At 42.4% G+C, this 27,899-nt stretch overlaps 1 protein-coding gene across 1 annotated transcript in view; it reads left to right on the forward strand.

Moving 5' to 3' along the window:
- POU6F2 (POU class 6 homeobox 2) overlaps nucleotides 1–27,899 on the forward strand; it is a 1,003,473-nt gene that overhangs the window by 710,331 nt on the left and 265,243 nt on the right. The window contains exon 6 of the mRNA XM_069215810.1: nucleotides 12,269–12,612. Coding sequence (XP_069071911.1) covers nucleotides 12,269–12,612 — 344 coding nt within the window. The remainder of the gene's footprint in view (nucleotides 1–12,268; nucleotides 12,613–27,899) is intronic.

Below are 27,899 nucleotides of genomic sequence, written 5' to 3' on the forward strand. Positions count from 1 at the left end.
ACATTACTTGTATTATTTTTCACAAGAGGGTTAGGTCTGGCACTTCCGCTGTCCTCACAGTGGAATGGTTAGCCCCAGTGCCCATTAAAAACACTACTGAATGGCTACTGACAACTCCATCTAAATATGGCGTTCTGGTCTACCTCTAAGATTGCACCAAGCATTCAATCTGCCTCCCCTCTCAGCCGCCGTCATTGTGACATGCCAAAATGTAGTGTTTCAACCTCATCACAAATTGGGAACTGTGTTACTATTTCAGGATTCTGAATTACATTTGGGTCACTCAAGGCATTTTTTTTTTATTGAATCGGGCTCCGTTCACAATAAGCTGTACCCTAGGAAGTTTGTGGCATGAGTGTCAGTTGATTTTGATACTGTATATGGGTTTGTATTTGTCTCATAGGGGCATTTGATAGTTGGACCTGATTCATCCCTTGCATCTGATTACCCTGATTCTCATCAGGATTTAATCGACTTTCCTGTTTCCAGTGCCCCATCTTGTTACAAATATGACAGGCAATGGTTTTTTTTAATGTTGCAATATCCATATCTAAGCCTGAATCATTAGGCACTCCCCTTCTCAAATTTGATTCCTTGCCTGTACCACTCCTATCATCCCTTGTATCACTATTACATTGTCAGCACTTACAGATTCCGAAACTCTTGCTATGCCAACATTGTCTGGGCTAACAAGAATTTCTTTTTAATCTTTCACTATTTCATCCCCTGCTCATCACTTCAGTATTGTCCGTACTTTAAAATCTCGTGCAAAGAGTTTGTCTGACAACAGATAACATTCTGATGTATATGCTGACAAATGTTAGGTCGCAATCCAAGCACAAAAGTTGTAGTTAAGAAACTCATATCTCGTGAGTATCTAAATGGGTCTGCCCTGTATGCTGCGGAAAAGCTTTCATCAATCGTTTATAAAACCCATGCACAGTTTCTTTGATTTCTTGCTGCATTCTGTTCAATTTTAAATTATTACATCTTTGGGAGGAATCCTCTTTTTCAAAAACTCACTCACCTCATTATGTTTTGCCATTACTATAGGAGATGGTACATTAGTACCAACTTCCCTCTGAGGCTCTGAGGTTGGCCCTTGAACAGATACTTTGCATTCAGTCCATAAATCACTCAGCACCACTATGTCAAAGAAAGTATCTAAATCAACCAACTTTTGACAACTTCACAAACCTCTCGACCTTGGTATACCATTGCATGGGACTGTCTCTTAACTATGGGAAATTGGTAGTAAATGAAAGAAGGTCTCCTCTGCTCCAAGGCACATGAATGTATGTTCCACTCTGTGCTTCTCTCAATGGGTATATACTAATGATTTCTTTCTTTTCTGACTGTACTTCAATTTTCTTTTTCTTCTCAACTTCCTTTGCTAGGTTCCTTTTCTTTTCCTGTTTTGTGCCCTCTTAATCTTGTATTTTTCCAGTGCACTTCTTTTATGTACACACTTCACCAATTCGATAAGATGCATTCGCAAACCTGGCATGTGCATATTTTCAGAGGATTTGTCATTCAGCTGCACTATAAAGCTCCTCTGGAAAGGTGAAATTCTTGAAATGCCTATATCGTATTTATTTGCTAATTCTGTCAGCTGGTCATGCACTTGAGCTGCCCTTCTGGTAATTTCTTTACATAAATAGACAATCTCCTTTTCTTGGTATTGTTCAACATGCTCAATATGTAAACACCCTCTCAAGATTTCTTCCAATTCTACTTTAAATTCTGTCTTTCTTTTGGGTTTCTGTAATTGTTTTAGCACCAACTACACTGGTACTAGCACTCCATTTCTCTGTTTCTTCTGTTTTCCCATATTTCCTAATAACTTCCTGTATACTTTCAGGGGGCCAACCTTCCCTTGGTGTTTCCTTGGTCTGTATGGGTTGTGTCATGAAAACAAATCTCCTAATGTCATAACATTCTGAGGTGGTGTCCAAATCATGAGTTGTGAATGCTGGGAAGTTGGGACAAACCTGTTTACTAGCTTGTCCCCGGAAGTTTGGTGTCTCTACTTTGTGTGTAATCTGTGTAGGTCTTGTTTGCTGTGACACTAGTCCAGCAGTCTGAGTAACCGTAACCTGTCCAACTGAGACCTCAGATGGAGGGATCAACTGAGTAGTCCTAATTTGAGCAGGAGTGTTAACAGTAGCTTGCTGTGTCAGAGGTTGCATAGTAACAGGTTGTGGAGCAATCGGTTGGGCTATCAGCTTGTGGTAGTATTTGTTGTTCCACCAGTAGTGGTGTATTTACTGGCATTAGTGTTTGCAATTGGCTGGTAAGTTGAGAAACTACGGGATCCAAAGGAGCAGTGGCATCTTTCATACTATTTCCAGCATTCCCTATGGAAGATTCAACATATGCTGGAGGCACGTTAATAATAACTACTCCAATAAATCATCCCCAGAATCGGTGTTGGTGTCTGTTTTTGGTTCTCCCTGTACTTTATTTTCCCTCTTAAACTTCTTTCTTGGCAGCCTTTCATCCTTTTTCTGTCGTTTCTGTTCTTCCTTTCTACACATAGGGTATAATTTGGCCCCTCATCTATGCTCTTCCTCCACATCTGTGCTTCACGGTCCCAAATTGCCTCTTCATAGTTCCTTACTGCTCCTTTGGTTCTTCCAATATATCTTTCTCAATCAAACTTTAAAGCCATTCTCTCCCGTTTGCACAATGCTTCAAACTCGGTGGGTCCAGCAGGTGGTTTTAAATCGCATAGTGTTTCCCTTAATTGTCTTAATATTGCCATATTAAATGTTGCCCATCTCAGAAAACTCAAAAACCCCTCTTTTTCTGTAATCCTACTCCAATCATGAAGCAAAAGGCATGTATGTAACTCCGTCTTCATCATCATATGGTAACCTGGTGTTCCTTCTGGAGGTTTCTCTTCTCCCGCTTGAAATGGAATTACCACATCCCCTCATTCTGTTCTTCTTATTGCTTTTAAAAACTTTATTTTTGTCAGAACCCAAGTTACTTAAAACAATCAGAAACAGAACGTCTCCTTCGCTGAACCATCACCAATCACAGCGCAAACATTCACTAACCAATAGCAGAGTGGCACCTTACTACATCACAACTTGCTCCCTGCAGGAGCTACCCCTCCTTTACAATTCTCTTCATTCTCAGCAAGAAACACTAATATATATATATATGAAATGTACACAATCTTTGTCTGCTTCTTCTAAAGATATCAGAAGATAGTTTCATAACCTGTTAATTTTATCCAAGTGATTTCTCGACCTGCGGAACTCACCCTATTAGCGACTAGTCACCTTTGCCCATCCGGTTCCCCAATCACCAATACTTATTAGTACATTCACACAAAAGATTTTAGTCCCCTAATGTTGTGTAACCATTGACGTCTCAAGATTTACTCTTTACCCTGCCAGACAATTCTATTAACTATCCCGGGATATTGGACTACTTCTTAGTCTATTAACCTCTTTTCATTTAAAACAACACAACCATTTGAAAATTTCTATACTCATCGACGTAACACCCCTATTGATACTCAGGTTTGTAACTCAGCTGCTGCTACATGTGACCACCATCAACCAATTCCCAATCACTCACTGAAGTTGGCCTTTGATCCTTACTTTCTATTCTATCTCAATTAACTTCTATCATCCTTTTAAATTGTTACAGCGTAATTAAGTTTCGTTTCTAGCACTCAACCATTCCCTCTGTTACCAGAATTACTGCTAGGTGCACTACCCTTCTACTATATCTTTCTATCTGGACCCTCAATATGGATCCTTCTCTGAGAGTGGCAAAGGGAATTACAGTGCTACAACTACAACTCATTTTCACACATTAGGTTCTTACAGTCACTAAAGAGAGTTTTAATAATTTTTGAATTATTTATTCTCAAAAGGAGTTTAGTATTTGTTATTTATCAGAAATATCAAATCACAGAAACACAAATAAAGAGTGTCCCATAGCAGTCCCTACTCTATTCATTTTCGTCCTCTAAATGTGGTACATCTAAATAAAACATTTTTTTTGTCTGGGAATGTTGGAAAAGAACATTCAATCTATTACATTACACAAGATTCTCATGGTATCTGTCTCATACTTACAGCTATCAAATATACTGAAACCGTTTATCAATTATCTCTAAGACCTAATACAGTCTTGCATTGGAATGAATAACTCTGCTGTTTCTAACTGCTCAGTAGCTTGGAGAAACTCTGTAGCTGGTAAAACAAAATCTCTCACAGTATGGTCAACACTCAGGGGGTCATTCTGACCCTGGCGGTATGGCCGCGGTCAGAAACGGAAAACCGGCGGTCTCCCGCCGGTTTTCCGCTGCCCTGAGGAATCCTCCATGGCGGCGCAGCTTGCTGCGCCGCCATGGGGATTCCGACCCCCTCACCGCCATCCTGTTCCTGGCGGTTGTGACCGCCAGGAACAGGATGGCGGTGAGGGGTGTCGTGGGGCCCCTGGGGGCCCCTGCAGTGCCCCCATAAGAGGGCCCCTAAAAGATTTTCAGTGTCTGCCATGCAGACACTGAAAATCGCGACGGGTGCTACTGCACCCGTCGCACCCTTCCCACTCCGCCGGCTCCATTCGGAGCCGGCTTCCTCGTGGGAAGGGGTTTCCCGCTGGGCTGGCGGGCGGCCTTCTGGCGGTCGCCCGCCAGCCCAGCGGGAAACACAGAATAACCGCAGCGGTCTTCTGACCGCGTAGCGGTATTCTGTTGGGGGAACTTTGGCGGGCGGCCTCCGCCGCCCGCCAAAGTTAGAATCACCCCCTCAGTTCTGTTTCACTAAGCCAATGTAGTCAGCTCAATATGATCTATATCTAAAGAGTGTAAATCTCTCTGTAATTCCATTGTCTGCATATTCACCTTCAGCTTTCAACCTCAGCGGAAAGGATCAGTGGCTGAAAGGAGCAGAGTGTTCATCTCTCAGTCTCTTGATATAGCCCAATATTCTCTCATCTCGACATCAGAAACCACCACATCACTTTGCTCTCACTGCTCTGCTACCACCACACACAATTGCTCTCTCTGACACCTTTTATGATTATTTTATTGATCTAATGTAAACATATTCAGATGATGTTTCAAATTTAAACAATACGTCTTCTTGTTGGATGTCAGGGTTAGCTCCAATTCTTCCTTTCTCATCCATATTAAGTATCTGAAAGAAGATTTTTATATATATATAACACCCGTGTAGTTCACACCAATCATGCAATGTTAATGTCTCTAGTTTTAGGGCATGGTTAATTTTTAATACATCCCAGAACATTCCAAAGCAATTTAGTAGGTGAGTAAGCATGTAAGTAATACAGCTTCTATTGATTTAGAGAAAGATGTCATTGCATAGGCCACAAAGAGTTTATAAAAGAAACTATGAGAGGAAAAAATGTATGCCAGCCTAACAAGTTTCACAAGTCATACAGCATGGGTTAGGCAAAGTTCAGAGCATGCTTTTAAACGTTCAAGCATCAGCAGTTTGTGGGCCTAGCAGTTTATTCTTATGCTAACGATTAGTACTTATGATTCTTTTTATTCTAATTGTCTATGGAGGCCTTACTACAGACTTTGTGAAAAATTAGGACGAGCATTTGTGCAGTCATGGGTAGAACAAAACAACAATTTAAAGGCACCAAGTTTGCAGATAGACAAAAGGTAAATTCAGACAGTCACGGGCAAAACAAAACAGCACTTTAAAAGGACCAAGTTTCAGAAAACCTAGGTGTAAATTCATACAAACATGGGTAGAAAAAAAAGTATTGTAAAAATACCAAGTTTGCAGAAAAACAAAGAGCCAAACGTAAACAGACATGGGTAGGGAAAAAGCACGTTTTAAAAACAAATTAAAAGAATATACAGAAAGTCAGTGATCTTATCACCTTTTTTTTAAATCTTGCCCACTGGGCTGTTTAGGGTGCAGAGAAGCTAAGCTCACACGATGGAGGAAAATTCACAAACTGGAAGAGATAAGTTTGTCAAGTTTGCTGTCTCTGGACTCACAATCTTAAATCACAACTTATGGTGAAGTCGAATTTTAAATTGCAGTTCTTAAAATGTCACGTTTAGAAAGTTGGCATTTTCTTACTTTAGCCATTTGGTACCTGCTACCTGTTTCTAATCCACGTCTGGGGTGGGCTAACTGCTGGGGTTAGGTATTCCCTCTAGACGGCCAGACACAAAGGGAGTTTAGATGTGACTGATGGGCCATTGACAGCCTGATTGGCCATCCTGGGCAGGATGTGAGGGAGGGACTAACACTTACACCTGAATGGGCAGTATCCTGCCCCACACAAAGGGCTGTATACCCCCCTTGTAGTGTGTTTGGAGCCAGGGAACCTCTGACAACACCAACTCAGTCCACTTCTGGACCTGTGGATATTCTGCCAGGAAGAAGGACGGCTGTGCTGCTTCAAGAACTGTAACTCTGATGAGCTGCTACTCTGCTGGACATCTGCTTTGCTGAGCTGACCTGCTGCCCTCTTGCCTGGGAATGAGAAGGACTGGAGTTGCATCTCTACATCCCAGAACCAAAGTGACTCCAAGGACTTGCTGGCTTGCCTCCTTTTCTGAAGTATGAGGGACTCAAAAGATTTCCAACTTACCTTCTAAAGCTCCTGGTCCCGTCTCCAGCCAGCTCCGACCCCCAAGAGAAGCGACTCTCCAATCTATTGCCCTTTGAAGTGTTTTTTGTCTCCTGAAATCAAGCTTTTAGGCTCTTTGCAACCGTGAATGGACCTGCCTGCACCAGAACTGCACCGGTCACCTGAAGAATCAGCGCAAGCCACCTAATTTTGTTCTCTTCGCATAGCAAGTATAGCAACTCACCTGGCTGACTCGTTGGGCCCACGTCCTACTGCCAGCGATGCTCTCCTTGCTCCCTGCAAACTTCTTCCCCATAAATGGGACTCTTGGCCTAATTCTTGAGAAGGTGAAACTTCTGCTGGACTTGCCTTTGATTGTATCCAACCCACTCTCCATCGTGGTCGACCTGAACTTTTGGATTTCACTTGGTCTGGTGCAACCAGATAACCCCGCTTGGCACTTTATGTTTTTAACAACTACATTGCACTTTAATCTGTGGATTATTTTTGTGTGGTGTTTTTACTGTTTTACGTTTGAAGTGTTGCACAAATACATTACACATGCTTCTTAAGTTAAGCTCGACTGCTATGTGTCAAACTACCAGAGGAGGAGCACAGGCTAACCTAGGATGTGCATATGACTTACGCTGAGTAGGTTTGTGGTTCCAGCTTGGACAGTGTGCATAACTCCCCCAACCACAGATCAAATTCCTAAAAAAATTGGTATAAATAAAAGTTTACATTAAAGGGAGGTTCTATTCATAACAATAAATCATATATAAGGAGTGATAGCTATGTGACAAAAATGCCAAATGGTGGATCAAAAAGCAAAGATTTTGCCATCCTGATAAAGAAACTGGATATTCCCCTGTTTAAGAAGGGCTTAAAACTTCTAAAAGTTATTGGTTTTGCCTTACCTGTTAATTCCCACCCATTTTTTCCCCCATTGTTCTTGATCTCTCACTTTTTGCTCATCTAGTATACAATAGGCCTTTAAAAGTAACCTTTTAGGGGAAAAGGAATGCTGTCTGAACGACTGATCTTTCAAAGTCTTGCTTGCTTCCTCTACAAAATTATAAAATTCATCAATAGATCTACCCTCCATCTCAGCGTAAGACTGCATGCCAGCTTTGTGAGATTGTGTATGGCACTCTGATGCACCAGGGCAAGCTTGATGGATCATGCCTCTGCCAAGCAGTCAAGTTTCTGTTCCTGTCATGGCACACACCGTGCTAATGTACAATGGGGCTAGGAACATTTTATAAATGCACCCCATAAATCTTTCAACAAGACAGCCCTCTTGGTATGCCTTATATTGAGCTGCAACAGTATCTAACCACTCGAGATTTGTAGAAAAGTCTGTATAGATTGCCAGATATCCAGAAGGTGGCAGGACTAGTGACACCACTTAGTCATGGTATGCCACTGTGGAGAAGGTACACAAAATACATCAGAGTGCAGGACACAGTCCAATTTACTCACTGGGTAAAACAGTCAATCAGTAAGTGAAAAGTTGAAGGCATTTGGATGTGGCTCTAGGCCTGCTCCAATATCACATGTATTGATATTACAAGACATACAGCATTTGTCTACACTAGCCATTAGAGCAGAGAACCACAGATATGAATACTTTTAATTTGTTAAGCAAGGCAGATGATATGAATTAGGGGCCGGATGTAGGTAGCAAAAAAATAGCGAGTCGGAAATTGCGAGTCGTTGCGACTCGCAATTTCCTACTCGCAAACTGGTATCCCACAAGAAAAAGCAACTTCATTTTGTGACTTGCAAATGAAGTCGCACCGCATATTGCGAGTCCACTGTTTGCGAGGTAGCTTTTTGCGACATCGCTAAAAACGAACATGCAAATTGCGAGTGGGTGTCGCAAATTGCGACTGTGCCCGCAAATTGCATGCAGGTGCAGCAGAACAGTCTGGAAAACACTTCCTGGCTCTTGCTGATGACATCACAGCCAGGAAGTTTACAAATACACCTGGGAGGAGGGAGGACCACACCCTTCTCCAACTGCTGATCAACCACCTTGAGGAACAGCAGCAAGAATGGAGGACTCTGGCAGGAAGAGAAAACTGAAGTTTTCTGAAAAGGAACTGGAGGTGCTGACAGATGAATGCTGCCAGCACCATGACCAGCTATTTGGAAGGGCTGCCCTGAGTGTGCCAGAGACTGAAAAATGGAGGATTTGGAATGACATTCAGGAGAAGGTCAACGCCATAGGGGTGAGCCACAGGAGTATTGATGAGCTCAAAAAGAGATGGTATGACCTGCGCTCCAGGACCAAGGAGAGGGTGGCAGAGCGCCTCCGGGAGATGAGGGGCACAGGAGGAGGCCCATCCACCGTCCCACCACCCACACCCATGGAGGAACATGTGGAACAGACCCTTGAGCCAGAGGCAGTGGCTGGAATGGGAGAGCTGGACACGTCAGCGCCAGGAACATCAACAAGTGAGTACCATGAAACATGCATGAACAGCCATATCTGCCATACCCCCACCCACCCAGTACACAGCAGCATGCACAACCAAATTAGCTCCATTCCAGACAAGCAACCACCAGAATGGTGCATTATGGGCAACGTAGTTCAGTAGTCAGCTGATAGGCAACAGTTTATTAGGAACCATACAACAGATGTTAGATACTGACAGTGTGTTCCCTATGTCCCACAGGTCTCCCACAAGACATCCCCACCAGCCAGTCCGTCCAGGGTGCAGAGCGCAGCCAACAGGCAGCACAGGAGTCAGGAGCAGCCACTACAGGGCCCAGCACCACCCAACCACAGTCCCCTCCAGCTGCACCAATGGACATTGGGGAGATCGACCCAGCACCCGGTCCCAGCCACAGTGCCATACAACAGGACCCTGATGCTCCACCGCGTCGCAGACGCTAAGTCCATGTCCCTGCAGTGTCCCAGGAGGATGTAGGGGACTCTTCCATGTCCGCCGCCGAGGCAGCCCTCATGAGTGCTCAGTGCCTGCAAACAAGGCAGATGATAGTTACATCAGGGGCCATGCAGCGTATGGAGCGGAATTTCACCACAGGGCTGGCACAGGTGCACACAGACTTCCAAAGCCTGAACAATCATGTCGGTGACCTTGCACTCTCCATCCGTCAACTTGTAACTGAACTTGTGTCAGAGAGAGAGAGTGCTAGGCGCCGTGAGCGGCAACTTATACACCGGTTGGACCACATGGCTGCCTCAATTGTCCGCCTGGCAGTCAATACAACAGGGCTGTCACGCCGTACAGTCAGTTTGCAGGTAGACTTGGGCCACTTTGCAAGGGATGTGGCTCGGGGACTGGGTCGGATTAGCCACACTGTGGACATGATGTAGGCAAGACAGGTGGCTAGGGGCATGGCAGACACACCTCAAGATAGTGAGGAGGGCTCCACCGTCAGTAGTGCATCTGCCACAGACACAAGGGCATTGAGGAGTGGCAGTGCACGTCAGGGATCTGCTGACACTCCAAGCACTAGCCATGCTGGGCTTCCCAGGCGGAGGAGTTAAGCCTATGCACTTGCGGACAATTGAGGCACATGAGGTGAATGTGTCCTCATTGTAGGTGGACATTTACAGCCCCTTCCCAAAAGTTCAGTTCAACAATTACTTAGGTTCACTTAATAAAAGTTCTTGTTTGTTCCACTTCACAACTGGGCTCTTTGTGTGTGACATTAGTGTGTGTGGTGACAGTTAGCACATACCTTCCAAAGTATTGGTTTGCAATGTGGTCCCGCCTCTGTCTGCCTTGATTTGCAATGCTTCTATCCCCATGATGGCGATGTGGTAGCTCTTGCTCGTCATCCTCCGAATCTAGGTCTTCTGGGGTGAGATGTAGCCCACGTCTGGTGGCAATGTTGTGCAGTATAGCGCATGCGCCAATGATCTTGAATGCTGTTATTGGGGCATACTGGAGCGCACCTCCACTTCTGTGGAGGCATCGGAATCTTGCCTTCAACAGTCCAAAGGTCCCCTCTATAACATTTCGGGTCCTCCTATGTTGTATCGCCTCTCAGTTTCATTGCTGGGTGTTAAGTATGGGGTAAGTATCCATGGTCGTAGCGCATATGCACTGTCACCTGTTTGGCAAAAATGGACAATGTTAGCAGGGCATGGATGGTTTCTACAGTGACCTCTGTGTATATCTTCAGGGTGTATTCAGAAATACCTAAGAGATATCTTTCTCCAAACTCCCCATGTTCTAGGCATTGGTGTATCCCACTGTACCTGAAAATGTAGGAGTCATGTGTACTCCCTGGATATTTGGCTACCATGTCAGTGATGACATAATGGGCGTCACATACCACCTGGATGTTCAGTGAGTGGGTACACTTACGGTTGTGGAACAGATATTCCAGATTTGCAGGAGGGCAGATTTGTATATGTGTCCCGTCTACACACCCTATTACATGTGGGAAGTTGGCAATCCTGTAGAATTCCAACTTGGTGCTGTTGAATTCTGCCTCATTCCTGGGTAGGTATATGTATATGGACATGTGTGTGAGTATGGCATCTAAGAAACATCTGAAAAACCGTGAGAGTGCACTTAGGGATACCCCACCTGCCACAGCAATGACCCCCTGATAGCTACCCGAGGCCAAGAGGTGCAGTGAGCATAGCACTTGCACATGTGTGGGGATGGCGCTGCCGCGCACAGTCTGGCGTTGAAGCTGCTGATTGAGTAGATCTATTAATTCTAATATTGCTGCACTGCTGAGTCTGTATTTATCATATATCTCCTCCTCTGTTTGTTGGAAAAGTGTCTGCCTGGTTATGTATATCCTCTCCTGTCTCTGGCTCCTCCTCCTCCTCCTCTGCTGTGTGGCGTGGACTCTCCTCCTCCTTGCTATCACATATATCTCCGCCATCTTGAGTAACCCAGGTGCCTTCTGGGTCTCCTTTTATACTTTGGTTCTGGTTACCACCTGCTCTCACTTAGTGGTAAATTGGGTGTTCAAAATGGGCTTTTTGCGACTAGTCGAAATTTGCGAGTGGCTTTTTCATATGGTTTGAGACTCGCAAATTGCGACTTCCTATTTGCGGGTCGCACTATGGGGTCGCAAATTTTGTGAGTCGGTAATGGCTTGCGTCGCTATTTGCGATTCGGAAATGGGGTTTTTGCATCCCATTTCCGATTTTGCGGGGTCGCAAATAGCGATTCGGGCCATTTGTGACTCGCAAAATTTTGCTACATCTGGCCCTAGATTCCTATTGATTATTGTTCAGGAATATGCAGGTACTTTCACAACGTACTAGTGACAGATTTTATGAGACTATTTAGCAGCAGAAAATGAGTTGGCAACTAGCAACACCAATGAAAACTTATACAATCCATCATCCCAAACCTGATCTATATTTGCTTGGATACCCCACCAACATTTTTGCTTTCTTTTGTCTAATTAGGTATTATTTAGGTAGGTAGATACAGTTCCTCATTATTATTGGTCTTGTGTTCTGATGCTTGACATTTTTGTGGGCAATGTAAAATTATTAATATATACACATAAAATGAAATTGTTGTTCATAACTGTATAAGTATTGCAGTAGAGATCAAACTGGCAAAGGGCAGAAAACAAAATATTCCTGTCCTGGCTGATAGGAAATGTGCAAAGTGTGATGCTGTGTAGCTCAATAGCTGAACCTTGCTCAAGTAAATGTTTTCTTTTTCTTGGACAGCTACCTCATCGTTGAACTCACAGCTCCAACAACTTCAACATCTACAGCAACTACAGCACCAACAACAGCAGCATCAACAACAGCATCATCAGCATCATCAGCAACACCAAAATCAAAGCCAACAACAGGTGGGACAACACCAGCATCAATCCCAGCAGTTACAACAGCAGTCGCCACAGCAGCAACAACAGCAGAAACATCACCATCAGCAACCAAACCAAACCCAGCCTCAAAGCCAAAACCAACAAACACCTGCACAACAGCCATCAAGTTCACCTCAGAAAACCAGCCAGTCACCAGGACGTAGCCTTCCATCACCACTCACACCACCAAATCCACTTCAGGTATGTCACTCTGCTGCTAATCATACCTCACACACCAAACGCAATGCCCATGGTACAGCTTCCTCTTTGAAAACGGTGCACTGTTTGTGGACTCGGGGGGCACCAGTGCCTGCTCCCCGATGTGTCCCCAAACATGATTATTTTAAAAATAAGGCAACCATAGCCTATTATTGCCCATGAGCTGTTTTTGAAATAAAAATGGTTTCCATTTGTGAATGCAAATGCAGACACAATACTCTGGTCCCTCACAGGCCCCAATCCTTAATTCACAGTCATTTATTATGGGTCACAAATTCTCACCTTCCAACTTAAAATTCATTAGGCAAGGTGTTTTGCAACCCCCTGTTAATGGACAATTTGTGAAGTGACCTATTAGTACACTGGTTGTATATCAAATCGCTTATCATTTACAAACCAGTCAGTATGCATTTTGCACAACCATGGTGTTCAAAAAGGATCATACTTCAGTCCCTTAGTTATGATTGTCTATTCTGGATTTCTTACTTCGAAAGATTTTTTTCACTGTCAAATCTTAGAGTACTATGGAAGTATCTGCAAGTATCCTAATTGCAAAACAGAGGTTGATTTAAATACCACAAAGAATTATGGCAATTCCTTGAAAAATTGAAGATCAACAAAAAAGGTAAATCAATTAAATGTAGCTAAAGTTAATTGTCGAAAAAACATATCTGGGACATGACCATTTCCTTCATCATGGCATACTTGTGGGGCTAAAGGTTCTCTAACCCACGACCATCCCTCTGTCCTGAGAACTTGAATGCCTGAAAAGACATATGTGGCTGCATGAAGGCTCAGTGAACAGGCACCAGGACTCATTGACCCATGACTTTGATTGTGTCTTGCAACATACCTATATGATAACACCTCTCTACCCGCATATGGTGCTCAGTTTCCTAAAGATGCTGCTAAAGTAAGATTGTGGGGAAAGCAGGTTGACAGAGCATGAGGTAATAGAAGGCAATCCAAGGGGAGCACTTGAATGTATCATTTGTTTGAACTTTGCACAAAGTGCTTTGTGGGCTGTGCTTGTCGTCCACCCTGGAAGCACTAGATTGAGCAGAAGCAGGAGGTTCGATTCGACCAAACAATCCATTAAATGCCCAAGAAGTGCTGTCCTAACTAATTATAGGAAAGACTCCTTCCTAGAAGAAGGGGAGCACAGGGAGAATGCCATCCATGGTTTAGGGTACTGCAAAGGAGCACATGCACTGGTACCCTCTGCCTACTCTTTCTTGACCAGGTTGAGGCTATAGAAAACATTGCCTGAAGCATGACCCCTCCAAGATATCAGTGGTGAGGAGAGGCAATCTCCTGGGGAGCATTAGGAAGATAAGATGTGACCAATGTGAACGCAGAACAGAGGATTCAAAGGATTGGTGGGAATTGTAGCGGTGCACATGGAGGTTTTGAGGGGTGATGAATTGGGCATGTGAAACTGCTGGAAGCGCACAGCATTCTATCTTGACATGCCCTTCTGCACCACATCCTGAAATCTGAGACATAAATAGGAAAAATGAAACTCTGCCTCTTGCAGTATGGTGCACAGACAATGCAGCTGGAGGGCTTTCCCAATTACCAGTTCAGGAATTAAACAGCTACATATGTGAGGCAGAGTTGACATTCTAGATTTGCAATGATAAATGTTGCCAGTCATGTGCCCGAACCTTTGGTGAGATCTTGACCTTCCTGGACCCCCAAGTGGCTGGAGGTGATGAATCCTGCTTCTTGCCAACAGCACTAGAAAAGTGGAAGTGGGATAGGTCACTGCACAGACAGCCTTTGCTGAGACTGATTAGACTCATCCCTTCATTGCAAGAGTCCTAATGGACTGTGGAATCTACCCTCAGAGTGGGGATAGATGCATCCAGAGGGGAGGTTGTAAAGGGCTCTCTGACAGCAGAGCAAAACTAGTCATGGTAGCCAAGAAGAAAGAAACACCTTTAACAAATGCAGATCTAAATAGCTGTCTGTAGTTTCTCTAGGAGTGTAGCAACGTTCATAGACAGAAATGGATGGGTTTAGAAGAAGTTTTTCTAACGTTATCTCTAAACTCAAAAATAACATTAAGCAAAGAGCAAGGTAGCGCATGAACTTTGCAGAATAAAGAACTTTCAAGGTCTATCCTCAGTAGATGCATCAAAGGAGAAGGGTGTAAAATCATAGAACATGAAGATGGAAGAAGATGAAACTAGTGTGGTAGAATATCTACTACTTCTATTTGCCCTGATACTACATTTGAAATAGTACGTGAAGGTCAACATAAAAAGGGTACGCAGAGTGCCCTGATGCAAATGAGGGAGTGACCCAGAAGTGCATGTGGACCCTTCTCTAATACCAAAGTGCACCTGGTGTGCCAGAAAACAGACACAAACGCCCTTTGCACCCCTGGGGCAGTTTCCATAATATGTTCACACCTGTTATATTTTTTCTGGAGCAAAACAGGAGCATTCTTTTCTTAGAAGATAACTGTAAATCAGTGTGCAACCTGCCTATCAAAGGTTACATTTCAGTGGGTCTGCTTTGCCTTTAATCTCCCTAAGGTAGCTGAAATGAATTTTAGATGACAATGATTCCTATCAATTAAGCCCTAAATTAAAGACAATGCTTCGGAATGTGGTGTGGAATTATAGTACTTTACAATAACTTTGGACCTGACTTCCAAAGAAATTCAGAGCATTACGTGCAGGTTTCCAGACGTACTTCTGAGAAGGTCATGTCATGTTCCCATTGCTATCCCATTCTGATAAGCGGAGTTCTCGTTAGCAAACTGCTCCACACAGTTTCTATTCCTTATTCACAGTGAAAATGTTTTTGGTCATTGGCAAACCCCTCAACCTAGACCTTAGCCTATCTGGGAGTGATCTATTTCTCTTCCCACTGTGTAAAATAATTTAGGTCAGCTTTTGACTAGACTACAATTTCTACCACTTTCAGGGTGGAGTGAAGTTTTTGAATGGGCGTTCACAATCTTCCAATGCTAATCACGCTTTGGAATGCCCATTTTCCCAAACCTGGGATTTATGGGTTTGAAGCACTTAGCAGAGATCACAGCAAACTAGATAAGTTGACACCAGCCAGTAATCCCTTTGTGAATTCCTGACAAGTGTAAAACGAGTAAATGTGGTCATAAACATACATGTATGACCCAATATACCCTTGTGAATAAGGCCAATTGAGAATATATAAAGACAGACTAAACCCTTGTTTTTGAAAGAAGATGAAGATGTTTAAAAATAAGAACCTTAAAGTTCATTCACCTTCGTAAGCACTTATTTTATGAAGCAGTCTTGTACTAGTTTGTGTCTTCAGTTCTGTGCAACAGCTAGAAAGGGTTTGATCAGTTTTATAGCGCAATGGCAGGCTCTTCTCCTGGAAAATGAAAAATAAGCTAAATTCAAATGTTGTATCCTCAGTCGTGATGATCTTTATGAACTAGAATGAAATGGTTTTCAGCTTGTAGAATATTAAAGCAATACGGATCAACTAAGCGAGAATCTGACAGGATAAATTCAATTTCAGATTTCTTGATATTTCTGTGGGCCGTATTCTCCTACATTATTCAAAATCTGTCTGAGCCATATTAGTTTAGAACAATTCAACCTAGAAAGATTGTCATTGAAGGCCTGTAATTTAGAAGGATGTTTGTGTTTGATTTAGAAAAAAACTGGGCGATAACAACCATTACTCCGAAAAAGTGTACAGAAGCTGTCATGTCTTCAGAGACTGAAATGGAATGCAAGTGACTTGCTTAGACATGCTTTGTTGGGGATGTTATGAGGGATAGAAAAAAAATTAATAACACTGAAACAGTGTATAATAGATTTATATTTTCGTTCAAATAGTTTTTTCCCTGTACAACAAAACATTTATCCTTTACTTGATTTCACTGAAATGCTTTCACGCTAGAAACAGAACTTTTAAGCCAGCAGATTAATATTCTTTGAAGTATTTTTTTATCTAAAGAAAGTTCCTATGTCAGGCTATTTCTCAGGTGTCTCTGTATAGGTGTAAATGATGCCCTGCATGTGGTGTGAACTGCACATACTAAAGAAAGCGTGTGCGTGCGTGTGTGTGTTGAGATCTACTAATTCACTTAAAAGACTCTGGTCAAGGGACCTCCTGGTTCTCAACAAAGATTAGATAGTATCTTTTATTTTTTTTAAACATTCATACAGGTTCACTCACCTTCATTTCAAGGAACATTTTGGCAAAAACCTAAAAAAAAAATGAAAGTCACCAATTATGGTTGTAACTCCCCATAGTGCACTGCCCATGACATCATGAAGGACGTTACAGATTAAATCATGGGTGACATCACCAACACCAACAGCAATACCAATGACATGCTCAAAAAGATTGCTGAAGCTTAAGATTGCACGTTTTAATAGCTGATGCTACTCTGGGTATACACTGATATAGTGTGCACAAATGATGGTACTTGTGGGGATATTATGACATTTCATGGAATCCGCACATTTAGGGTATTTGATGTAACTAATAGGGTGTGTGAGGCCTTTTTGCGGTGTCCATGAATGTCTGTTAGTACGTCAGTGGCCTGGCATTTAAACCTTATATTTTTTGGAAGGACATCTTTAGGCTGACAGTTAAACTACAGGCTTTTGTCTGTTTGCACTCTTTCTGAAGACTTCTGTTTGTTTTCGTGGAATTTCAGTGAGGACCTCTCCTGGCTGTTAGTGGAAGCACATATTTCTTCAATGAGCTGTCTATTGAGAGGAACTGATGTCAATCATCTCTAGGTAATCTCTGTGAAAATATCTATTTGCTGTCAGTGTAACTACAGCTTTCTATCTCCAAGAAACCTGTCAGTGGATCTGCATTCGTTGCTATGTAACTTCTGTGAGAACATCTCATTGTTGTCAGGAGAACAGCAACCTCTCAACTGTCTGTGATCAGTAAGACAACAGCTGCTGACTGTCAGTCAATCTGGAGCCTTTCATTTCCATCAAATGTCTTATGCAAGCCCCCTTTAGCTATATTAATTATGATGTAACTGGCTGTGTTACAATTAATGTCACCACTGATGTTATTGATGGTGTCATTTGTAAATCCATCATGAAAGGCTTATGTTATGCCTTGATAAATGCATTGAAAGAAGTTGTGGATGTATGTGTAACCCAATTGTGAAATGTCAGTATTGTTTCTGGATTTTAGCTCCAAACCATAATACCCCTTTAACTGGAGTTGTTCAGAGAATTTGAAGGTTTTCAATATTCAAAGCTTAGCACATAACCTTACTAGATAATGATAATAGCCCTTAAGCTGCTTCAGTAAATTTATTGTGATTTGTAAGAATGCCCAGCACCCTCAAAGCATACTGTCTTGCCCTACATGCAGTGCACATTGGGCATAACTCTCGGCTGGTTTTACCTTGTGGGCTGTGCTGACAGACCCCACAAGGCATGTCTTGTAGCTATGCTCTTTGGGTACAGAGCTGATTCTCCCTGCCTGCAGCACCAACAGATCATGACATCTGGCTGAGCCTCGCAAGGCCTAGACCAGGGTTCTTCAAAGTCGGTCCTGAAGAGCTGGGTCATGCCAGGTTTTTAGCATATCCACAGTTAGAAAAATGTAGATTTCTGAAACATCTGTTTTCTAAATGTGGATATGCTAAAAACCTGGCATGGACCCGGCTCTCCAGGACTGACTTTGCAGAACCCTGGCCTAGACAATAGATTTGTCCTGTACTCTGTCCTCCTTCTCTCTGTACTCAAAGGTCGCTGGGTGCAAACACAAGGCCATTACACATATCTACAGTTCACAAAGGGCAGGAACATGGCATATGACACATGGGAAATGCCCTCCACCTCTGTCAGCAAGTGCCTGGTCTTTGCAAATTGAAGGTACATTTTATCTAGGCACAATATCAAAAGGAACACTGAAGAACTTGTCTGAGGAGATCCTATTAGCCAAGCAATTCCCAAACTCACCAAAAGATTTCAGTTATTTTTAATTGTTGCGTTTGGAAGGCACACATCTTCGTCATCAGTGACAAATGGTCAGGACAGACACGATTTAGTCAAGATAGGAGTCTAACTATTCAACATAAACGTTATGTGTGTCACGCAATTCTCTAATGTCAATTCTGAATCTAGAGGTGTGAAAGTTGATAACATAAACTGGTTACCAGCTTCCATTGCAATTTAGTTTGAGAATTTCACAAGGCATTAACCTTCAGTTTAACTTATAAAGTTCTTCTGAAGAGTCACTTGCTCTGGGGGTCTCAGCTTCCGATTCAATTATGCATCTGCCAGTGGCATTTACGTCAAACCATGTATGATCTGTACCCCCACTTCTTAAATTATCTTGAGTTTTAACGAGTGAATCCCTGGCCTACTGCCAGAGTATGTGGCTCTCTTTTTAAACGACAGTGAAGACGTCCCTCGTTGATAGTATCACAAGCTCTGGTGAAGAAGTAATTAGTTATTCTTCCTCATAAATTGATGCACCCCTCGAGCACCACAAGGACACAGGGGCATATTTTACACCACCCCGAAGGCAAAGTTGTTCAGTGTTATTCCAGGGTTCAATGCATAAACCACATGGGAAAATGTGTAGAAGCATACAATAAAACCAGTACTCTTTCAATGAAAATGTTGAGTAGGTTAATCTGAAAATTGTGTCCAGGTAGGGGTAGGTAGGCCAATAGAAAGCTAGAGAGACAAGGGTTCAAATTCCAATGGAATGCAATAAAGTTTGGTAGCAAAATAAATCAGGTTTCGACATAGGCTTACAATTCATGGTACACATTTTCAGCGATGCAGTGACAGACCAGTATTATATTTCCAAAGCCATTACGGATATTATGGTTTTATGAGCTACCTTTTTTTTAGATGTTTTTGTTTATGAGGCAACTAAATAAATTAAATGTAATGACAGAGATAACAAAAATGCTAACGACATCATTCAGTGGATTTAAAACTGTAAATAGATGGCGACTACAGTAGTTTAAGGCTGTGTTTCATACGACCAATAACCAAGTTAACGACAATGATTCAGAGATTTTAAATTCCAAATGACCAGCTTCCATTTTTAGTAAACAGATCAGTCGCATTGAAGTCTGCTGATCAAAAAAGAAATCAGTTACACGGTTTAAAACAGCTTGTATTGAGCTCAACAGCACATTGCTTAATGGCCAAGTCCTTTAGTGTTGATGCCAATTACTATTTCTTCAGGCATCCAGAGTCAGATATAAATAACTGGGATACATTGCTTTGATGACTGTGTTGCCTTGAACCGGAAGGGCTTTGGAGTACTATGCATCAAGCCTGGACGCATTATAGAATGCTAAGCTAATAGTATTTGTATACTTTCTCTTAAGCCACATTACAATTGCTTGATAATCGTCAAAGGGTAATTTATGAACATAATGTAAGTGGCAGCATTTGAGAAAATCAAAGCACAATAATGCAGATTTAAAGCCAAACTAAAGATATTTAACAATTACTAATAAGACATCAAAATGTATTGTGGATTTTGATACTACCATGGTAGTCTAACATAGTGGACCAACATTTTATCCTTGGCCAGTCTTCGAACCTATAAGCTGTAACTAGGCTTATCAATTATATGTCATGGAAAACCAATAACACCTTTTCTAAGTCAATGACGAACTGTGCCAAAATCCATTCTCCTGGGGATACTGGGCCTATGAAAAATATATTGGCAAAAGTTGGTATGCTGTCCGAAAAGTATCCAGAGAAATAAGGTTATCCCCCAACATAGCTGAAAGGAATACTTTGACCTTATACGTTGTATGAAGCATTTTCTCAAACCTGTCTGAAGACTTAATGGAAGTAATTTCGAAATATGCAGACGTGTCCAGAAGTAATAATATTAGACCTATTAGCATTTTGTGGTGGCAAGATCGTCCCAGTGGAAATAATTGGGCAACATTACCCGTGCACTGCCTTCAAATGACACTCACATTCGGGGGATCATTGATGACATTGCACATAGAACCAATGAGCATTTACTGCCACAAAGAACAAGCATTATGATGGTAATACATTATTATGATTGACATGCTTCACATTCGAGATAATGTTCAACTCCTGCTTTTGGCGCTCAGTGCAGGAAAGGGCTGTTAAGGATACACTAGACTATACTTCTTCCCTAATATAACTGCAATAGCATGGAGGAAGTTTGATAGGGTGAAGATGCAGCTGCTGGAAGAGTATTGAATATACATTTGTTGATTGCACAAGCCTTCATGTTTGAAACTGACAAATTATTTTTTGGCATCCCCATAGCTGAATCTTTTTGGGCCCACAAAACTATGGGATGATGACAAAGAATTAACATGCACTGGTGAACATGCTCCGATGATTTAATGGGATTGCTCTTCTAAAGGGGTTACGTCTTACTTGTTCTGCCATGTCTTCTCATCAATTTATTCCAAGTGATTTATGGTTGGTAGAAACATCGTACTGTTCACACGCAAGCGCTATGGCATTTGAGGTGGGCTACCACCTGAAGCAAAGTAATTCACACCCTGAGGAGCAGGCAGCGTAAGGTTTGGGTATATGTCAGTCATGCTTATTATAGGTTACTTGATGCCTTATCAGCATTGATCAAACAGCTTGTATATTGAAACATTGACTAATGAAACATCATACTACAAACATATCATAGCCAACATATTGAGGATCAAGATATAGAGAAGTTGAGTGCACCCAGGTAGTTATGGATTTCCTGTTCTTAACTTCACATTTACATTGGAGAAATCGGTACTTATCTGTGGAATTAAGTAAAGTAAACCTATATTTACCCCTATATACGTACCTTCATATATTTTGGTCCTTGATATTTTGTCCATGATGTTCTGGTAGCACAATATTCTGAAGTGGATATTAAGGGGGAATATAACCAAACATGCATTGCTAGTGGGTGATGGGACACCTTATATATACCCCATTCTTTTGGTACATGTAGGGGCCTGCATTTCCAAACACCTAAGTAAAGGTGGATCATATTTGAATACGAAACCAGATAACATCCTGCATGTCTAATGGCTTTCCATGGGAGTATATTTACTGCCCTTGCACCTACAAAGGAAATCCTTAAAATTATTGGGACACTAACTGACGGCATGTACATCTTTGTAGAGATTGTAAATGACTATTGGATACTGACATCTATAGGTCTTCAGAAAAGGTTAGAAGTGACTGTAAATGTCCAACAAATGTTAACCATCAAGCCACAAACATTCAGAGGTTTTGAAGATATTGCCACGTTGGCCCAGGGCTTAATTTGAGCCCACCACGGAGACTTAATTGTCAACACTAGCACAACAACAGCTGTTTATTAATTCAATGAAAATTAAAACTGACTAATACCTGTCACCTAAGCCATTCTCATTGCTTTGGGAGCCTGGAATAGTCTGAATCTTCACACTTGTAGGATTGTGATGGTTAGTAGTTGTGTTGGTAGTGTCATTAGCACTGCTGGCCAAGGCAATGGGTGGTGCAAGCTACAGTAGCCTCCTGACAAGGGCCCAGACAATTTTTGTTTTACAAATTAAGCACTGTAATGGCCATTCTTTTTTTGCAGCTATTGCACATTACTAGCTCAAACTGATTGATCTCTTAGTTGTAAGAACTGGTGATCTTGCATTCTTTTGTGAGGCACAACTTATAGCTAAAATGCCCTCAAATCACTCACCGTCACCTTCATCAGCCATTGATTGAAGCCTATAATCCCCAAATAGTAGTGATCACAACTCATTCCCACGTCAACCTGCCTTCAGCATATGAGGGAAATTGTCACCTTGTTCTGTTCGTGGACCATTAAGAGATTGATATCCTACTAGCTGGTGAAACCTGATTAATAACTTTTACTAAGCTGGTTTGTTAGAACATCTTAAAACATTAGCAGTCCTTTGGGAATACTTTAAAACAAAAACTTTCAAGGAGCCATCTAGTGAATGACGTCACAATATATCTCAAACCCCTAGCTGGCTTCATTAAACAAAGCAGCATTCTAGAATCCCTTTGTTGTGATTGTTGGAGATGCAGACTGGGTAAGCAACACTTTTTTTGCTCTCTACACTAGATGGCCTCTTTAAGAGGGAAGGTGCATGAGGAAGAACGTGCCACAGTTGGCTGTGGGAGCCAAAAATGTTGTAATACATCACCCAAAAGTAAATGTCATGTAAGTGTCCGTTCGTGGGATTTCTTTAGAACAATTCACTCATTTAGGGACACGAGGACAGGGCTCCTCTTTAAGTCATAATGTTTTTAAAAGACTGGCTGAAGAATTCTGGTGCTTATGAAATTTGCTTAGGTCTTAATGGGCTGATTGCTGAACTTGAGCTGAGTGTGTTTTCCAGAAGCTGATTGATTAGTGCCGCAGGTCTTCACACTTGAAGCTGGCACTTTACTCGAAAATTCAGCCAAGTCTTTTACTCTGAAATTTATCTTAATTAGATCTGAAAGACCTGCCACAGCAGAATAGTCACACCGATTAAAATGAAAAACAGGAGAAATTACTGATCAAATTAATCATAATGTCGGGTTACAGCTGTAGGTCCGATGTAATTTGCCACTCCAGTGAGTTACATCAGCCCAGGCACAGGAAAGGCAGCAGGTTTTATGCTGATCCGTAACACCAGCCAACTTCGGGCAGCTCATCAGGCAGCTTAGTCCATACGCGCTCTGAACGCGGCCTGACCTCAGCACTGCAGCGAACAGCAAAGGCGGCAAAATACAGGAAACGTCCTTCGTCCCAATGACTGCACTGCAAGATGGCACTGCACACATTTGACTAGTTAATGCGATTTTGGCTACATCTCCATTCGGGGGAACCAGCTATCTGTGGCAAGAACAGCTGTAGTAAAAGAGTGCAGCTGTAGGGAAAGAGTTATGCACCTCCCAGAACTAGAGCAAAAAGGCAGTGTGGGCAACACATACTCTAATGAGCATTTGCAGTACAATGGGTCTTGCATTTGCTCAAGTTAGAGCTATTAGCAATGTAAACTCCTAACCGGACTTTTCTTCCCACATAAATTGAAAGAAGAAAAACGAGCGCGGTTGGGCTATGTAAAACCCAGCACGATCGCGCTGCATGGAAAATAAAAAGATAAAGTAGTGCAGAACCAGGCCGAAAACATGGAGCCTCATATGTTTTCAGTAGTTGGCGGGTACGCTCGAGGAGGGCTAAACACCGGAAAAGGCATGACGTATACATGCCTTTCGCTAATGAAATCAGGCGGATTTTAAAAGGCGAGCCCACGAACCAATGAAAGTGACAGGTGTGACATGGGTGTGGTTAAAAGCCCAAAGAGAGATTACTACAGGGACGGAGAGCTTGTGAGCTCGGACCTAAAAAGAGAGGTGCTGATGTACTAAGGACCAGTGTCTTATCTGTAGTTTATATTTATATACTGTCTACTGCCCTCAACATGTGTAGACTTCTCTGTACTGCTTGTAATATGTTCTGCCTCATTTTCATCTCCTTCCTACCCCACCACTCAAAGACTCTGCTGAAATCAATGTGAGCTAGAATGAAGGGTAAAGGATTAAAAAAGTAATTGTAATTGTATTTATATAGCACTTACTACTCCTGACCAGGTGTCAAAGTGCTTTCCGTGGAGTAGCACAAGTATTACTGGTGAATTAGTAAAGGGAAATAAGAGATAATTTGAGTGGTGGACGTGCAAATCTGTTAGATAGATTGAATAGGATAATTGGGAGATGGAAGAGGGAAGAGTCTAGAAAGTGTTATTTGGGAGAACATAGTAGTTAGACGAGGTTTGGGATGAGTAAAAACAGAGATAGAGCAGGGAAAGGTCTCTAAAAATGGACTAGGGAGATCATAGTAAATTGAAGTTGGGATGAGTCAAAGGAGAGATACTTGAAGGAACAATTTAGAAAGGGTTTTTTGGGAGATCATAGTAGTAAAAAGAGGTTTGGGGTGATCCACGGAGGGCTAGAGGAAGGAAGAGTCCAAAAGGGTTATTTGGAGATAATAGTAGTAGAATGAGGTTTCAGATGAGTCAGAGAGTGGTGGTAGAGGATTGATTTAGAGAGGTATAGATATATTAAGTGAGATATAGAGAGATTTCATTTTTTTCTTCTACAGTAATAGTAGAGTAATAAATATATATATATGCATAAATACATAGAGAGGGTATACAGGTATAAGGAAGATACTATATTGAGATTTAAAGTTGTATTAGATAAACTCAGACTTTCAATTGTTCTTGTACTTGAAGCTAATTTATTTGTGCATTTTACAACATAATGTTTTTATTTTAGTTTATTTATTTTTTCCTCCATATTTCAATAGTGAAGCACTTGTAGATAAAATAGTTATGATAATATATGCATATTGTGATAAATAAAGAAAACAGAGACCCATAAGCACTTATTCAAATAACATATACAAATATAGATTGACCTACATACGTGTTAAGAATAGAAAATAAAAAATACATACATATATAGATATGTGTACCAACAGCAACTCTCCATGTGCACGTGTGCTCCGTCCCCGTCTTTTTGAAGCCGCCCTGCAGGGTTGGGACCTCTGATGATGAAAAGTTGTTGTTGATGTATGTACTGCTGGCCATGACCTTATTGCCACCACAGAAGGCATTTAACCTGATATTTCAGAGTTGGAGGCGAGAAAGGGAGGAGCGAGGGAGAAGCAGCAGATTCAGATCTCATGGTATGCAAAGTGTTTTATGGCTGCAACACTAACCAAAGAAGGATTTTAACCAACAGATTAATTGTATTGTAATGCACGTGACCTTCTTAATGTGAAATGTTCTGCACCAGAATGAAAGTTAAATAAATTAACACTGCAGTGGCCTGATGCTATTAATCTTTATTAGAACAAAATGCTGTGAAAAACTAACAACTTGACAATACTTAATGTGCACTATGGGACATGTATGATTTTCAATCAGCTATGTGACATTTGCTTTAAACGTGTTTACATTTGGGCATTTCAATCCTTTGTACCTGTGAACAAGACACATCAGCCAAAACGCATCAGGAATACATGTTTGCAGCCACTTCCAGTGTGAATAAATGCCTGCCTGTGATCTGAAACTGTGCTTCGACATTTTCTTTTGTGTGGAGATATAAATGCAATATATATATATAAATATATATATATATATATATATATAGACAGAGAGAGAGAGAGAAAGAGTGAGGATCTAGTTTCCATAGAAAAAGCGTTTTTTTTACTTGCCTATATCTTTGGCACCGTCTGACGAATCTTCGTGAAATTTTTCAAAAAAAGTGCCCTGGTAATTCTTGTGGAAAGTTTTGGGGTGAACTGTCAAGCAGGGGCCAAGAAAAAGGGGAGGGGGTCAAAAAGCTGCATTTTCCGTGTTAATTCCCATAGCACCTTTAGACATGACTACAGCCAGAACTACTAGACAGAATTACACAAGATTTGTCAGAAAACTAGCTTTTGGTATGCAGTTTATGCTTTTGGTTATTTGGTGAAAATCCGTGCAGTACTTTAGGAGATATTAAAGGGAAAACAAATTTGTATATCTGGGTTCCAGAATAATTCACAAATATTCGCGATTTTCGTGAATACACGTACGAAAAGAAGCGCCGTAATTGGCTGGCTGCATCCTGACTAGAAAGTTGCAGCTGCTGTTTTATTTCACAGGACACAGTCCCCAGGGGTGAAAATCCTGATTGAAAGTGGCAGGGGCGTGATATAGGTGTGTTTTTGGGACGAATTATGGGTTTGAAATAATTTTGCATTGCCATGTGGAAAATTCATAAACATTCACAAATATTCGTGATTTTTTGTGAATTATTCACAAAATACTCGTGCATATGAAAAAATTTGGAAGAGAACCCACAGACTCATTCATACACTAATCAATTCACTTATACAGAGACTCATGTGCCCACTCACACACCCACTGAAACACTAATGCACCCCCTCACATACCCACTCAGACACTCATGCACCCACTCACTGACCCACTGAGACACTGATGCACCCACTCACAGACCCAGTGAGACACTGATGCACCCACACGCAGACCCACTGAGACACTCATACACCCACACACAGACCACTCAGACCCTCATGCACCTACTCACAGATCCACTCAGACATCGTCACACCCACTCACAGATCCACTCACACCATCACACACCCATTCACAGACATACACAGACACTGACACATCTACTCATAGACCCACTCAGACACTGATGTACTGACGCACAGACCCAGACACTCACACACCCACTCGCAAATCCACTCAGACCCTCATGCACACACTCACAGACCCATTGAGACCCTCATGCACCCACTCACAGACCATCCAGATACTGATGCACCCACTCACCGACCCACTCAGACCCTCACAGATCTGCTCACAGACCCACTCCGACCCTGAGAACAGAGACAGACCCTCTCAGACATTCATGCTCCCACTCACAGACCCACTAAGGCACTGACACTCCCACTCACTGACCCACTCAGACAGTGACACATCCACTCACAGACCCACTTAGGCACTGACACACCCACTCACTGACCCACTCAGACCCTCAGGCACCCACTCACAGGCCTACACAGACACTGACAAAACCACTCACAGTCCCACTCAGTACCGGATGCACCCACTCACAGACCCAATCAGATGCTGATGCACCCACTCACAGACCCGGTGAGACACTGATGCAGCCACACACAGATCCACTGAGACCCTCATGCACCCACTCACAGAGCCATTTAGACCCTCAGGCACCTACTCACAAACCCACTCAGACCCTCATGTACCAACTCACAGATCCACTCAGACACTGTCGCACCCACTCACAGACCCACTCAAACCCTCACACACATTCATAGACCCACACAGACACTGACACTTCCACTCATAGACCCACTCAGACACAGATGTACCCCCTCACAGACCCATTCACACCCTCAGGCACCCATTTGCAAATCCTCTCAAACCCTCATGCACCCACTCATAGACCCATTGAGACCCTCATGCACCCACACACAGACCCACTCACACACTGATTCACCCACTCACAGACCCAGTGAGACACTGATGCACCCACACACAGACCCACTGAGGCACTCATATGCCCGCTCACAGACCATTCAGAGCCTCCTGCACCCACTCACAAACCCACTCAGACACTGATGCACCCACTCAGTGACCCACTCAGACCCTCACACACCAACTCACACACCCACTCTGACCCTCACACACCCAGTCACAGACCCACCCAGACAGTCCCACTCCCACT

This window comes from Pleurodeles waltl, chromosome 2_1 (genome assembly GCF_031143425.1).
Source record: "Pleurodeles waltl isolate 20211129_DDA chromosome 2_1, aPleWal1.hap1.20221129, whole genome shotgun sequence".
In the NCBI taxonomy this organism is placed as follows: domain Eukaryota; kingdom Metazoa; phylum Chordata; class Amphibia; order Caudata; family Salamandridae; genus Pleurodeles; species Pleurodeles waltl.